Consider the following 16112-nt stretch of genomic DNA (forward strand, 5'->3'; position numbering starts at 1 on the left):
ATCAAAAAGCTAACTAACCCAGCTGGATTGTAGAGTGTATGAGATATAATCAGACATATACTCACATGTATTTTTACTTCAGTGGCTGAATTAATCCATCATACTGATGTTCACTTACACAGAAATACACTACCAATAACTCCACAAGTCCCTGAAATGTCACCTGTTTGCAAGCTGCTCTGAAAACAATACTGACACCACGTCCTTTAATGCCTTCTTCCAGTGCAGTGGAAGAAGGGCTTTTTCTAGGTTTACTGTCTGTAACTTACAAAGATGCTGAACACCTGCAACATCAGTTTGAGTCCGTTACCAGCCTGAGCTGGTAACTAAGCTTTAGATGTAGGTACATGGTTAGATCACTAATGCATGCTAGTAAAGCAATTAGTCATTCAATTAGTCCTTAAAAAGACGTGTGCTTACAAGCAATATGTTGCCCCAGCAGAACATAGTTTCCTTTCTTGATCACTAAGGGAATACACCATAAACTTCTTTTTTTAACCTCACGTTTGTCTGCTCTTGCTCTTCAGCAGTGTCTAACATTCTTCACATCAATATAAAAATACATAACTGCTTCAGAATTAATTAAATCTACTGACCTGTTCTTGACAGTCGCAATAAATCTATGCAGAACCTAAAGCTAGCCAAGAGCAGGAGATGTGGGCTTTTAAATATGCTCCTGCATCCCAGAATTCTCTTCATAAAAATAGATTTTGGTCATAGCTTTTTGTTTTGACAGGTAAGCAGTCTTCCTGGCTGATATATTGATTGTAGGGCATCAGTCTTCCTGATCTAATGAAATATCACAGCACAAGAAAATAAAAAAAGGAAAGCTTTTGTCTTCTTGGCAAGTCAGTCTGAAAGCTTTCCAGAATATTGCTTTGCTTAGAATGAAAATGGCTGTGGGCCAATGACTAATTATATTAAAGGGCTGGGCTTTTAAATTATTTACGTACCATAGTGTTTACCCCAGTATTATTAAAACCACTGCATATACTTCTACAAATAAGATTTTGGTTCAGATGAATGTGACAGTCACTCTGTGGGTGATGTAGCAGGAGTTTCTACTTTAATGTAATAAATAGCTTAATGCACATTAGCAGATGCATTACTCTTGGAGCACTGCTGCAGAAGGAGATGCAGATGAAAATAATGTACCTCTGGTCCATTTAGACACATCAGATTATGCAGCAATAATAACTGTAGGAGCAGACTGCAAAACATTGTTTGAAATGAAGATTTATCAAACTGAGGATTTAAAACTGCTTTGGATCCAGATGATGCTAACCAGAAACTTCTTTTCTTTGTGCAGCAATTATTGAGCATACAGGAAGAATTAAATAACAAAAAATCCGAACTGGAGCAAGCAAAGGAAGAACAAACACATACTCAAGCAATGCTTAAAGTCCTGCAGGAACAGGTGAGTGGTTTGGCAGGAGAAAAATGCTGGCTTAGGCATGCTAAGAGGGTGGAAGTCTCATGGCTTCACCTCCAAAATCCACAGGATTCTGACCATGTAATATGCTGTGAGTAGGACATAACCTTATGTGACCTGTATGTCTGTTCTAATTAGGCTAACAGAGAGTTTGAGAAAACAGAGTGAAAAGGGACCCTTACTTTATACTATCCAGTATTGAAATTCATGTCTTGAATAGCATTTTCTCTTAGGTATTCTACATAGATACCAGTGATGTGTGTTTTCACTCTGACTTTAAAAAAAATATTGAGTGAGTTAAATATACCTGAAACAAAACATTTGTTCCTTCTAAGAATAAAATTCAAAAAAAAAAAGGTTTTGGCCTCTCCTGTGCAATTCATTTTTATATGAATACATAAAATAATGGCATTATCACAATAGCATTAAAAAAGTAGTTAATTCATTTATTTAAGCAGTGAGAAGCAAATTTCTGTAAATCTGATTATCACATCTTCTTTGACGCTAAGGTGTTCTATGATATTGAGAAGTATATTTGATAGTATTGTTTTATAAGCAGGGCAAGATGGATACTTACACAGCAAAAAGAAAGTCTGGTCCTAAATCTGTAAATCTAGAGAAGAAACAGTGCATTGTGTGCAAGCACAGTGTGCACAAATACATGTTGTCTCAATAGACCACATGGCATGGACGCACTGAAATAGCAAATACTCACCTGTGGTGGCACAGCCACAGTCTTTGCTTTGAGACCTTATTTTAATCCTTTCTGCATAAACTTTGAGCTAAAATATTTGATGACTTAGTTAAGTATTTGCAGTTTAAAGTCTGTAGAATCTGAATTGCTTAGATGGCAGAGATTCAAACTGCTGATGGTTCTTTTGTTCAAGATTTTTCAGCATGTATGTCTGAATATGTCATCAGACAGATGTATGCATTTAATGTACATATTGGGAAAACTAAATTATGCTTATTTCAGATTTTTTTAATGCTTGTTACAAAAGCTGTAACATTTTTTCACATTTAACATTTGTCTTTGAACATATCTAGTGACAAATATATTCTACAAACTAATAATTTACATTCTATAAGCTTTTATGTTCAGATACATGTTCTTAGCATTTATGGTTACAGAGATAAATGAAAGCTGATGCAAGAGTGTAATACAGAAAATGCAATGAGGAATAATGGATTTGGTAATGACAGAATCTTTATAAATACAGAATCCACCAGGTCTCTTGAGTTAATTGCATCTCATTTCCATTTTCACATGGCATTCAAGGTATAGCATTATAAAGTACTTTAAAAAAAAAAAAAAAGAAATTGCATGAAGTTATTTTATGTCTTTGTAGCAATTAAATGCTACAAAAACATATAGGAAGATCTTGCAATGTGAGGCCCAGCAGGGACCACCAGGGCAGACTTCTGAATCTCCACAGACTCCTACTAATTGCAAATCAAATGTGTGCTCGTGCTAGGCAGACAGGAGAAAGAGTAGTTGGAAAAAGGCAGGATAGATCTGCATTTGTCTTGAGAATTAGCTCTGAAACACGCCTAAGGCCAAGACTGTAAGTAACCAGAATTTCTAAAGAGTGGTAAGCAGCCAGTGTGCTTCTCCAAGAACCCTGAACAAGTTTGAAAACTTTCCAGAACAGCAGAGGCCATAGCAGTAATGACCCCCCCTTGCCAAGGCTCACAGCTTTTCTTTACAAGCACCACAGCTTATCTGTATGTTTTATCCACAATGGGTATTGAAAATCATTCAGCTGAGCCAGGTATTTATTTTATTTCAAAAATAGTGCAGGACTCCAGCCTTGACTGTATGGCTTGGTTTTGTGATAGGTTTGCTAAAAACTGCCTTTTCATCCCAAGTTAGCAGAGGGATCCCACCTTGCCTTACTGAGTGCATGTTTGCTCGGAGAGGTGCAGCAGTGTCCAAGCATGGTTGTTCCATTCACCAACCCAGCCACATTCAGGCTGGGATGTCCTGCTGGGAGAGGTCCTATTTGCTCGTGCACCATTTTGCACTGCTGTAGCCAAAAGGCTGCTGGATCAGATCCAGCACATGACCGTCAGCTCTGGTTGTCTGAGGGATTCACGTCCACTTGTTTGAGTCAGATCTACTGCACCGTAGTATTAGATTTATCAGAGACTTCTGACTCCTCATCCCTTCTCCTTCTAGGTAGGCTCTTCTTTGTTACTGGCACTGGCTCAGTGTGTTGCCTCAGCAAACTCTGCTGGTAACATCACACTTGCCATCGACCTGCGATGAAGTCAGCCTAGAGGGTAAGGCGAGTCTTGCTTTTCCAATATTGTGTATTTTTTCTGAGCTTCCTATTTCAACATTTCTAAATTTGGCATGTGAGAGAATAATATAATTTAAACATTAATTTAGAAAAAAAAACAATATTGGAAAAAAAAGATACTTCATCCCTTTAGCCTTTGGGAATGCAGCTGCACACTTTCTACCCTTAAGTTTTCCACCATTATCTCCACTGGTTCACCTCCACCTCTTACTGTGGCGGTCCTAGTCCAGACATGGATGCTAGCACCTTCTTAGCTGAGCTCTGGCATCCTTTTCAGAGTGTAGCATGCAATAAAAAAGATGGAAAGGCTCAAGCATCCTCTCTGCATTATATTAACTGGTGAAGCAGTGCCAGGGCGATGGTGGTGGGAAACCATGGTGAGGTGAAAGCCTGCTGGACCAATGTAGGCTGGAGGCTGAGCCCACTCTCCTGTCAAACATACGTGTGGCTGATGGGAGAATGGTATGTCACCAGAAGAACACATGCAAAGCATTGACAAGGAGCCAGCAGCTACCAAGGGTGATGGCACTTTATCAACATGGAAAAGGAAAGGCGAAAAGTAAGTGATGAGCAGCATTCCTTGAGCACTCAGGATGTGGCACTGGCATGCAGATGAGTAATTCATATTCAGATGAGTAATTCAGCTGAACCCAACAGGACTGCTCATGTGAGGTGAATTTCTATAATGAAGAATTGGTAGAATCAGGAAACAGCTCTTTCCGTCACACTGTGATGCAGAAATACCTAATTCTGGTATTTGACTGGAAGTAGCTATCTCAGATTGTTCCTACCAGCCATCCTCAGGATGGTTATTCTTTTCAGTGAGGGAAAACACATAGTCTTTATTGGAAATGCACCACCCTGCTGTCAGTATAAATTGCAGACTTTTCAAGGGTATTGAAAGATGAGCTTTGGTGAATTGAACCAGGACACTTGATGAATCTGCAGTCCCCAGCTATCCTTTGTACTACTTTATCAGGAATTGTTGTCCCCTTCCCTCTCCATCAGGACTGGTTTAGTGGCTTGAACAGCAGTTCCTGAACTGGTGCAGTTTACAGCCTTGTATAATAATAAGGTATGAACAGACCATGGCCTGCTTACCTTAATAGTCAAATTGGAAACTGTGACAAGTTGGAAACTGAATCACACTCACTTCAGCTGTTGATGCCACATAGCAAAAATACGATGGAAGTAACTTAGCTGCCCTAGGATGGTAGTTCACCAACGCTTCTGAGACAGACATCTAATCGATACATAAGAGAGTTCCATTTCACCCGGATTTTAGGACTGTTGTCAGTCAGAGCCACAGCTGTAGCATCAACAGTTGCATCAAGCCCAGCTTCTTTGGCAAAAAACAAGGAATTCAGAGGAAACTTCTGTTTATTGTTCCCCATCCCTCCCCCCAATCCCCAGATATCTATTCTGAATTAAGTTAGAATAAAAGCACAATTCTTCAGAGCTTTACCTAAAGATCAAATGGTTCTGGGAGCTACATTAAAGTGTACAAACCTCTATGGCTTATAGGCTCAGGAGAGCTGCTGTGTCTCCTCTTTGCTCTGTTTGCTCAGTAACAGGATGAACAACAGCATATTTCACTGTGGCTCAAGATGTGAGCAAGGACTTTCTTAAAATCTCTTGAGAGCAATCTTTACAACCTCTTGTGTAATCCTGGATTTTCCCCAAAAAGCTAATTCAGGAGGGAAAAAAAATTTTTGTTCAGGTCATATATTTGCAGTGTTTCCTCAGCTCTTCCTGCCACCAGTTAAATAAAAGATCTGTCCTCCTCACCTCCTTTTCCATCATATCCAGGAGCCAGGAGTTATTTAGATGCTTCCTCAGAAAGACAACATGTAGTAGCACTTTGGCACCTTAAACAGCTCAAAATATATAATTCAAAAGTAATTGTTAGCAAAACACTATTTAGCTAGTAGCAACTTGCAAACATTGTAAAGTTTAAATTAATAGCAACAACAATGGGAAATGAAATTGTTTATTATTCTTGAGAGCAAATTCTGTACACTTTTTATGCCTTGAAACTACTTTCTAATCTTATTATTTAAAAATAATGACCCAATCTTATTATTTTTCTTTTTTTTTTTTCCCAACCTATCAAGCCTTAAGTATGTTGGTTTCAAAATGGTTTGAGCAAAAACTCATTAGAATTATATGCTCCATCTGTTTTTCTCATTGGAAGCTTTATAAAATGCTCTTTCAAATAAATCAAAGATAACTGTGTTAAATACTCAAGTAATGTACTTGTTTTGTTCTGTTTTGTTTTTTGTTCACTCTTTGCAGTTAAAAAGCGCCAAGGAATTAGCAGAAATCAATGGGCATGATGAATCTCAAGCAAATGTAGGTACAGATTTAGATATATGCATGTGTATGGTCTGAAATTTACTATTTGTGTCTTAAGGCTGATAGAATGGCTGAATGATTTGCACATCAGGTTTGAAGTGCCTGTTTTTTCCTTGAAGCCACAGGTTCAAATCCCAGCAAACTTCATTTCGAGGTAGATAAATTGGGTTCCGTGCAATTTACTTTGTAGGATTTATTTGGATGAGACTTTAACAACCAATGTCCTAGTTGCTCTATGTGGGTGTTAAAGATACCATGGAAACGACTGCAAAAGAAATGCTTTTCCTTAGTGTCCTGTCCAGGATTACTCAAGCTACAAAGTTATACCATTTGTTTCTGTAGCTGCCACCTTGAGCTGGGCAAGTCTGGCCATATTTCAGTTCTGAGTGAAGTGATTTATGCAGGTGTATAATTTGGAAACAGTTAATTTGCACGAGAGGACTAAATTAATTCATTGAATCGTTATTTTGTGCAACAACATGAAAGGACTGTTAAGGTCATGTTTTTAAAACCTGCTGCCAAAAAAAAAAGAGCTTCTGTTATTCCCTTAATGATTGCAGTCAAAATAGCAATTTCCATAAGGGGAGAGAGAAAAAAAGGGTAAGTTTTGTGCTATGTTTGTCATCCAAACCATGCAGTCTTGTGCTTTGTCATAAATATATGAAAATTAAAACTGATTATATAAAATATTTTTCTCCTAGACAAGAGAACTAGCAACAGTTTGAACACTAATATATTTTAACATCTACTTTAGTCCATGCGTTGTCTAATGGCTCAGCCCGGAAAACAGATATATTTTAAACCTGAATGGAAGGCTCAAATTTTGTGAACTGCTTAGTGATAAGGAAATGTTGTCCTCCTTTTTTTAATCCTTTCCTGAAACTCATTCATTGTGGTCTGTTTCTGTAGTGAAGTCAATAGAACCTCATAGCTCTCAGCATTTGAGTAGGAGACATTCGATATTGTCTGATAGCTCCAACAAATCTGCAACTGCAGTCTGTCTGCACAGCGTCCCATTGCCCCTTTGAAAGATTCTGTTGGCAAACCAAAAATACATTAATCCAAGGATGATCTTGAAATACTCATATATGCTGCCTAAAAACTGGTATTGTACAATAGTTGATTGCAGGTTTCCTAAAGGATTATATAAATGTATGGCTTAGAAACTCTCTAAAGGAACTTGCTTCCTTTAGAACTTTACAACCAAAACTGTGGATGAAACAATGTTCTGCAGTATTGAAATGTTTTAAAGGAAAATTACCTGAATGCTTCAACTTTTATCATTCTGGCTTGTATGTAACTGGATAAAGAGGAGAGCTTGAAAGTTTTATTTTTATATAATATAGAGGTTGAAGTAGGCTTAAAAGGAAACATTTTGATTGTGTAAGGAGAGTGCTTCAGTACATCCTTCCCAGATATCTAAAAAAAAATATTTCAGAATCTTTGGTTAACGGTAAATTTTTCAAAATGTAGTATTTTGATCCAGTTTGTAATTGTAGGAGCTCTTCAAATGCCTGAATTTTCCATAGGATAGAAACTCTGCCCCTCTTTCCCCTGAGCTCTTCCCATGCTGATCTCATAGCAATATATGACTCTTAAGGAAAAATTCAATAGCTAAATTAATGGCAAAGAAGGAGTCCAGACAGTTACAATTATTGAGTCACAGTCACAGCTCTGTATTCAATAATAATGCCACCATGAAATCAGAGAAAGCCTAGCAGTACAAATGGAAATAGAGAAATAGAGAGAAAGAACTGATGTTAAAGCATTTGCTGCAACAATGAACTTTGTAAAGTGAAAGCTGAGATACCTTTTAAACAATTGTCGTTTATATCAATTATGTAGCACTTAGGTGGTGTGCCTTGCAGGTTGTCTCACCACCTATATTCTCAGCAGACACCGTGGTTCTTGCCCCTGGCCACTGTGCAGATCGGGGATGATCAAAGAGAAGAAGGCTTGGTGGCTCCTACGTGGTTGTTAGTGAACTGTGATGCATATAATGGGATTAGGACATATTAGTTACAGTTGATGGGTTGAATTCAGCAAATGAAATACCTCTACAGGCCGAGCAATAGTGGGAGGTGTTGGTAAGGAAAAATGGTAATATATGTCTGTATACTGAACACACAATCTAATCTTCACACTATGGCATATTTAGATTACTTTGAAGAAAATTAGACTCGTAGAAAGGAGGGGAGAAACTTCAGGCACACTGCATAAGTATCAAGAAAGCCCGTATTGTAATCTTAAAAAGATTACTTTCTGCAGTCCTCAGGATTTCTCCTGATGGCACTAGCCTGCATCATATTTTACATTAGAAAATGTTGTTACTGGAAATATTTTTCTTAGCAAAAAGCGGAAAATCTATACTCAGACTTATCCTGTTGTGTCTTTTACATGTCCATTGTGTGAGACCATCCTGAAAGGGAAACAAGGATCTAGACAACTTTGGAAAAAGGCAAACATCCCTCCTGAAGGAATTTATAGGTTCCAACCTATAAACTGACCTTCATTTTTTTCCTCATTTTTTTTTTCAGGAGAATTAACTAGGTTGACTAAGAGGCTGGAGCAATTGCAATGTCACATTCCCTGCATGGCTGTTCACAGTCAAATCTGCAGGGGTGGGGGGCATCAGAATTTCAGTGTATTGCCAGTACATCTGTTATTTCCAGAAAGCAAAACCATCTTACAAGGCTCTGTACAGAGTCATAAGGGTGTTTCATGAGTGACTTGCCAGGTACATGCAGTAATATTTGTTATGGCTGTTGACATTTCCCAGCTATACTCTGTGTCAGGAAAGGCCAAATATTGGGCTTAAGCAGTACATAGAGCCTGAGACACTGGCCTGGTGTTAACAGAGACTTCAACATCCAGGACTGCCAGAGGTGCTGTCACTGAGTGCTTATTTCCTTCAGCTCTGTGGTTAGAAAGAGATTGCTTCTTGCTTCTGATCTGCCACCCTTTTAATTTCCTCTTCATTGCTGCATATAATGATATTTCATTCACATCTCTGTCTTAACTGAAGAGAAAATAATGACCGATGGACAATCATAGTTTCAGATTTAATCCTTTTCCAGGATGTTCCCAGACTGCTGGCACCTGAATAGTCCCAACATGAAAAAAAAAATCTTGCTTGGGTGGTGTGCTCCAGTAGAGACCATTTTCCAAATTGAAAATGCTGATCCTGTGTTTTGTGACTAACTCTACAAAGACAATTTATTCTTCCACCATTTCTGCAAGTTCAGTGGCTTTCTGTGTTTTGATCAAAGTTCTCCTTATGCTCACTGCTGAGTTCAGTATAGATAGGGCACTGCATGCAAATACAGTTATGTAGCCTCAGTGAATATATCCCTGGTTTTTAAGTGGGAGGGTTAACATCCATAGTATCACTCTATTGTTAATGGAGAAAGGGAGATTTTTTTTTCATATAAGTCTCCTTTTAGAAGTACTCAGTAATCTTCTAGGAGTTTGTTGCTCTTCCTTGACAGCTATCTGCCTTCCTTAGATAGCTGCTTTGAATAACTCCTACCTTTTGCAAAAGTGCTGTAAAATGGTAATCAAGAGTAATCAAGTGCTCCAAGTTCAGACCAAAGCAAGATGGATCGTGGTCACGGAAGCATTTTGAATGCCCAGATTGCAGTTGCGTGGTAAAGTCCTGATGCTGTTGTAAGTCACTAATCAAATTCCCATCAGGTTAAAAAGCCAGGATTTTGCCAGAAGACTTTTAGGGTTACTTCATTATCACCAACACACAATAAAATGAATATATCTCAGAGGGTGAAATTGATTTCACCACAAGTTTTTTACCAGCTTTTTGTTCTGTTTGAGTTTCACTGTTTGAACAAAGCTCTGACTTTGACCTCATTTGTCTATCTGCCTTCAGTTAGCATTTTCCACAGCTTAGACACAATATTCTATGGGTTCTTCTCCAGATGTGAAATCAATAACATCTCTGCAGGAGATGCCAGAATTTCAGGTTGGTTTCTCTGCCCTGAGAAGCTTCAAAGCCGCATTTCTAGAGAGGTACATCGTCTTATGTGCACCCTCTAGCCTGTTTGTTTTGTAACTGCTCCCCTTTGCAAGTGGATTGTCTAAAGAGAACAAGACGGAATAATGGTGCAGTGCAGGGATGAGGATAGCTCCTTGAGAGAGAGATGTGGGGTTTGGTTTCTCATCATGGGTGTGTTATGTCATTAGAAGAAGGTGCAAGGACCCTGTACCCTGACTGGAGTGGAGTGTAAAGCCCTCAGGGATTAGAGAGACCCATTTACTGTCTGTATTCAGATTCCTCTGTCCTGGTGGAGTCAGGACCAGGGGGTGAGGAGTGGCTGTGCCTCTTTCTGCTCCCTGCCTTTTGCATTCCGGGCATTTATCTGTAGCCCTTCCATCGCTCATTTCTTCTCATTTCCTTTAATTAAGGCACATGGAATATGATAGATTCAAGCAGCTGTGACCATTCACAGATCAGCAGCTTTCGTACTTAGTGCAGCAGGCATGAGGAATGACCACCTCCTGAATTCAGTACGACAAGGCCTGAAAAGTAACAGGAGTTTAACGGGCTGTTTAGGATGTTATCAAAGACTCTGCTCAGCCTTCCGAAATTCTTATGCACTGGTAGATCAAGTCTCCTTGAGTTCCTGCCCTTGCCACCCCAGCTCTGGTCCAGAGAAAGAGTTTCATTAGCATGGTGCAGATGTCTCTGCTGGCTAAGTCACAGTCTCTGAGGTTTCAGCCATTACTGAACCCTAAAGGGAGCAAACAGGGAGTAGACCAAGGTACATTCTGACAGAGAATGTGCTACCTGAAGCGGATCCAGGCAGCAGCAATAACCCTTTTGTTAATGTGCAGCAAGAAATCGCACCACTTCCCTTGTCCCTAATTAAGAGTGTCAGAGTAGCTTGGCTTTTGATTGCAGTGAATTCCCATCATCTGAGGGAGGAGAAAGAGAACTCTGAGATACAATGATAAAACCTATTCAGCCACCCACTCAGCAAATCACAAAAGTTTTTTGACTTTAAATTTAATATGAGCTCCATAGGGACACCTTTCTTTAGTGCCCAGAGCTACCTGACATTTTAATAATATCTGATCATTTTGTGCAGCCTTTCATCCCCAAGCATTTTCCCCAAGTATTTATACTGCACACATTTGCAGGAGTCATCCTGTCATTTCTGGTGAGGAATAACATTCAGCCTTATACGTATGCAGCTGTGTGCTTAACCCACACAGTGTACAAGGCAGATTGGCTTGTCAGAGCACTCAGGCTCCCCCGCAGCCACCTGAAGGATGATGGGCCACCTCTGATTCAGCCACAAGCCTGCTGCTGCAGTCCTGGGGGTTGTACACCACATTCACATTCCTTCCAACCTGCTTTCACAGAAAAAAGTGATAGAAGTGAGAAGGGAACTTCAGTATCCCCAGGAGCCACTCTTCATAGAATCATAAAATCATGGAATGATTTGCAGTGGAAAGGGACACCTTTCACTAGACCAGGTTGCTCAAAGCCCCATCCAGCCTGCCCTTGAATACTTCCAGGGATAAGGCATCCACAGTTTCTCTAGGCAGCCTGTGCCAGTGTCTCACCACCCTCACAGTAAAGAATTTCTTCCTTGCATCTGATCTAAACCTGTCCTATTTCAGTTTAAAGCCATTCCCCTCATCATACTCCAACATGCCCATGTGAAAAGTCTCTCTCTAGCTCTCTTGTAGCTCTTGTAGTACTAGAAGATGCTCTGAGGTCTTCCCAGAGAGCTTTCTATTCATCAGGCTGAACAACCCCAACTGTCTCGGCCTGGCTTTACAGGAGAGGTGCTCCAGCCCTCTGATCATCTTCATAGCCCTCCTCTGGACTTGCTCCAACAGGTCTGTGTCCTTCCTATGTTTGGGTCCCCAGAGCAGGGCACAGCACTCCCTCCCTCCACCTGTTGGCCATGCTGCTTTTGATGCAGCCCAGGATACATTTGGCTTTCTGGCCTGGTAGCACACACTGCTGGGTCCTGTTGAGCTTCTCGTCAAACAACATCCCCAAGTCCCTCTCAGGAACATGCCCTCAGAAAGAGTTCATCATCAAGATCCACTCCAAAGGAATGAGAACTCCAAAGTGTTTAAGTCATTTTTGCATATTCAGATGTGGAGATTTCTGTGAATATTAGGGTTGCTCGGGGTTTTCAGATACCTGAAGTTAATATCTTTCAAATAGAAATCCATGATGAAAACCATTAACTCTCATAAAACAGTCAAGGTTGGTTTCCCCTGCCTGCTACTTCTTTTTATTTCAACAAAGACATTTTCAAAACTTCTACAAGTCTCAGAAGGGAAAAAAACCGTCTTTTTTTTTTTCTCTCTTCAACTTTTCTTTTAGAAGTGCATTAGTCTAGAGATTTCTAGAGCAATATTTGTGCTAAAGGCCATTTGAAAGGGTTTTCACAAATTCTCCGTCTCAAGTAAACATGAAATATCCCCCCTACAATGACTTCAGCAGAGCTGGTGGGCAGGCAATGCTTTCATTCAGCCAGCCATTTGTCTGCTGCAATTCCCTAACACAAAGTGTGCAAAATGACAATTACCTCTTCCCTTGCAAAGCAACCAGCTTCACATCACATAAACATCTGTGTTAAGTCATCAGGAACCTACATATAAATCTAGCTTTAGAAAACGAAGCAACCTGATCATACTTTTGAAAATAAGCATGAAGTAACTTTCATATTAGTCATCCATATTTGGCATATGTACATTCTCATAAAATAAATGTACTCATATACAATGAGAAAAATAAAAAGAGATAGTTTCAATGAGAAAAGCATTTTCAGATTATTGCTAGTTGCCTAAACTCAGCAGGTGACAGTTATAATAGTAAAAGCTTTGTAATGAAAAAGTTAAAAGCATCTCTGCAAATGGATCAGGAAAATAGGATGTCAAGAGCACCATAATACAATTAATCTTCAGTCCCAAAAATGCTTCTATTATGTAGGCTAAATCAGACAAACAAGTCTTAGATCCATCCATTTGAAGTTTTTCATTCACAAGGTCTTACATTCACTGTTCTAATTTTTCTATGTTGTTGATCCTATAATTTTAATGCCAGGTAATTTTTCAAGTTGTCAACTGTTTATTTGTTGATAGCAGTGCACTCTTAAAATGACAATAATGGTAAATTTTAGATTACTGTATTTTAAAAGTAAATTTCTATATGAGTGTACTTTAAAAGTAATTACAATGTGCTGTTGCTGACAAAACCAGCACTAGGTTCTTGCATAGCACAAAATAAGTTACCGAGCTTAGGCTTGATCTGAACAAAAAGATAACACCTAGTGTCTATCATTTCTAATGATAGACCAGTGCAGCATATGGCAAATATGTCCTTCTGCATCACTAGATAGTAGAAGAAGAAGGATCTTGTGAGACCCTGGAAAAAAGTCCTGAAAAGCAAAGGGTTTTTTTCCTGAACTGTTGGTCTGGTGCTAACTCTAACAGTAGCGCTAATTGCTTATGAGAGCTTTGGTTATGGGCTGATGGTTGGATGCCTCATTCCTTGCCTTATTCTTTTCCTATGTGATGCAACACTGTAATTTGTTACTGTAAACTGAGTTATCCCAGCACACATAGAAAAGGCCAAGAAACCTCTGTGCGTATAGAGAAGTGTCACAAGGCCATCTACCTTAATTCTACGCACTTTACTAAAATCAGTTTTCAGGCTATGGGGAGTCAGGACCAGGTAAAATATAATCTTTCTAGGAAGTAGTTAATTCACTAGCACAAGATAATTCATTTGCAGTAACAAAAGAATTATATTAATCAAAGATTATGAGCAATTTCGTAGTCATTAGAGTATTTTTAAAGGAGTCAGAAACAGTCACTGTGACAGGACATGCTGAAAGAAGAGTTGTGTAACACATGCAATGTTCATGGAGAATTTTAAATTACTTTCAGTGTTCAAACACTTAGCCACATTTTCACACATCGCATCACAGCACAGTGCCCTAAGTAGTCTGTGAAGGGGAACAAGCTCCATTAAATAAAGAATTAAAGATATTTGGCCCAAATCAAGTATTGCTGCTTTTGGGAGATGCTGAATCCTGGAGCCTGACAAGGTGGTCAGACCTCCATGTGATCAATCTGCAACTACACTGAGCATGCATTCCCCACAGGCATGTGCACAAACACACATATACAACACATGGATCTCATGCATACACATACACATAGCCACACAGAGCAACACAAACTCAGCATTCATAAACATAAACAGTACTGAAGTACACAAACAGTCTAATTTTGCTCCCATTTCTGGCTGATAAGCATGAAGGTCCATTAGCGGGAAATACATGTGCAGACTTACACATATATACAATGTGAATCGCTCTAGAAACTGGATTTTGACCTTCAGGCTGTCCCATAAATGGCTCCTGCCTCACACATACACACACAAGCTGGTCATTTAGTCATTCCCCAGACCCTGTGGTGTTCCTAGTTGATGGCTTGGACACCCTGGTCTCTCTAACTGCAGTGTCCTAGACACATGGCTCTCTGATTACTGATCCCACTCCAACTGCTGTGCTCAGACCCCCTCACAGAGCCCATGCACACAGAATGGAGAGTCCCTTACCCAGGAAAAGAGAAATTGAATTTAATCAGTGTAATACACTGATCAGGGCCTAGAATGGCCAGCCAACTGGCTAGCAACCTGTTTACATGCAACCAGTTCCTTTTATCCACTGCCAAACCACCATGATCCTTCCCTTTTCCTGCCTTTTCTTTCCCTGCTAAAGGCACTCAACTGAGTTTTGTATAATCCCACAATGCTTGTCTCCTACATCCCCTAAAAAGTCCTATATTCCTGTTGGCAGTGTTCCCCTCAGACTGTAAAATGTTTTAGAAAGGTGGACTGGTGTTGATAGGTGTCACGTTCGATTCCCAGGGCTGATGCTTTCCTGTGGCAGCCCTGGGAGGACCTAGGTCAGGAGATTCTGCTTTCTCTGATTAGGTTATCAGACTTTACCCATCTGTAATGGTGCTTCTGTTACCCTTTGTGCTTGTGGAGATACGACGTTAATCACAAGTATCATGAGGACGGAGCAAGTGAAGGTGGTTGGAAAATCCTTTCTGCAGGGGATGGAGGCACCCATCTGTTGATAACAGTGCAGGACTGGCATTTTTCAGAGAAACTGCTGAGGCTTGTCTAGCCATTGTACTATTACCTTTTTTAATGCACATCCATGTGCTCTGACACTGCAACTGATCCTGCTTTGAGCAGGAGGTTGGACTAGAGACCTCCCAAGGTCATCTGCATGATTTTGTGATTCTGTGAACATCTGAGTCACAATCACTGTCTGTGAGTGTACTCATACATTGCAATTGTAGCAATTTGATTTAAGTTAAATTTAAATAAGCTCTTCTGCTGTAGTTTGGCTCAACTTGGACTGAATCATTTTGAATCCACTGTGGATAGGAACATAGACAAGGACAGTAGCCCATTTTAAACTGACAACCATGTTAAGCTGTCAGAAGTTGTCCTGTATCTCAAAACTTGTATGTCCCCATAAATTTAAGATACCTGACTTGATGTGCATTGAAACTATTGCAAGACTTCCATTCACTTGATTGGAAATTGAATTAGGCTTCATTCAGATTAAAACAGCAAGATTAAATTTTCAGATATGGGTCTTCAGTACGTGTCTGGAAAGACCAGCAAAGCAAAGCCAACTATACCAGACTTTAGAAGGTCCAAAGATAAATGAAAATAAATGAAATAAATACAGTCTTCACGTCACAGGCCAGTTTCTACCCAAGCTTGCAGTCAAACCTGTCTGGTCCTCAATAAGCAGTTTGGGGAAACACACCTGAAGTATGCCTTTCAAGACCTTAAAGACTGCACATTTGGTGTCACATGTGCATGGCTCTTTCTTCTATGAAAATCATTAAATTACCTTTTATTTCCAAGCTTACAGCATGTCTCTAGCCTGCTCTCTTTTGCTTATGTTTCAGATAGATAGCTTTTTTCTCCTCCTACTCATTTTCTCTCA

At 39.6% G+C, this 16112-nt stretch overlaps 1 protein-coding gene across 9 annotated transcripts in view; it reads left to right on the top strand.

The window, feature by feature from the left end:
* ENOX1 (ecto-NOX disulfide-thiol exchanger 1) overlaps nt 1-16112 on the top strand; it is a 364884-nt gene that overhangs the window by 336598 nt on the left and 12174 nt on the right. For 8 of the 9 annotated variants that reach the window (XM_051778707.1, XM_051778705.1, XM_051778710.1 and 5 more), the window contains 2 exons: nt 1310-1417; nt 6031-6087. In XM_051778707.1, the coding sequence (XP_051634667.1) occupies nt 1310-1417; nt 6031-6087 (165 nt within the window). The remainder of the gene's footprint in view (nt 1-1309; nt 1418-6030; nt 6088-16112) is intronic. The other variant, XM_051778711.1, reaches the window with a different exon arrangement.

This window comes from Manacus candei, unplaced genomic scaffold (genome assembly GCF_025592945.1).
Source record: "Manacus candei isolate 608988 ecotype Guabito, Panama unplaced genomic scaffold, ASM2559294v1 h1tg000014l, whole genome shotgun sequence".
Taxonomy (NCBI): Eukaryota; Metazoa; Chordata; class Aves; order Passeriformes; family Pipridae; genus Manacus; species Manacus candei.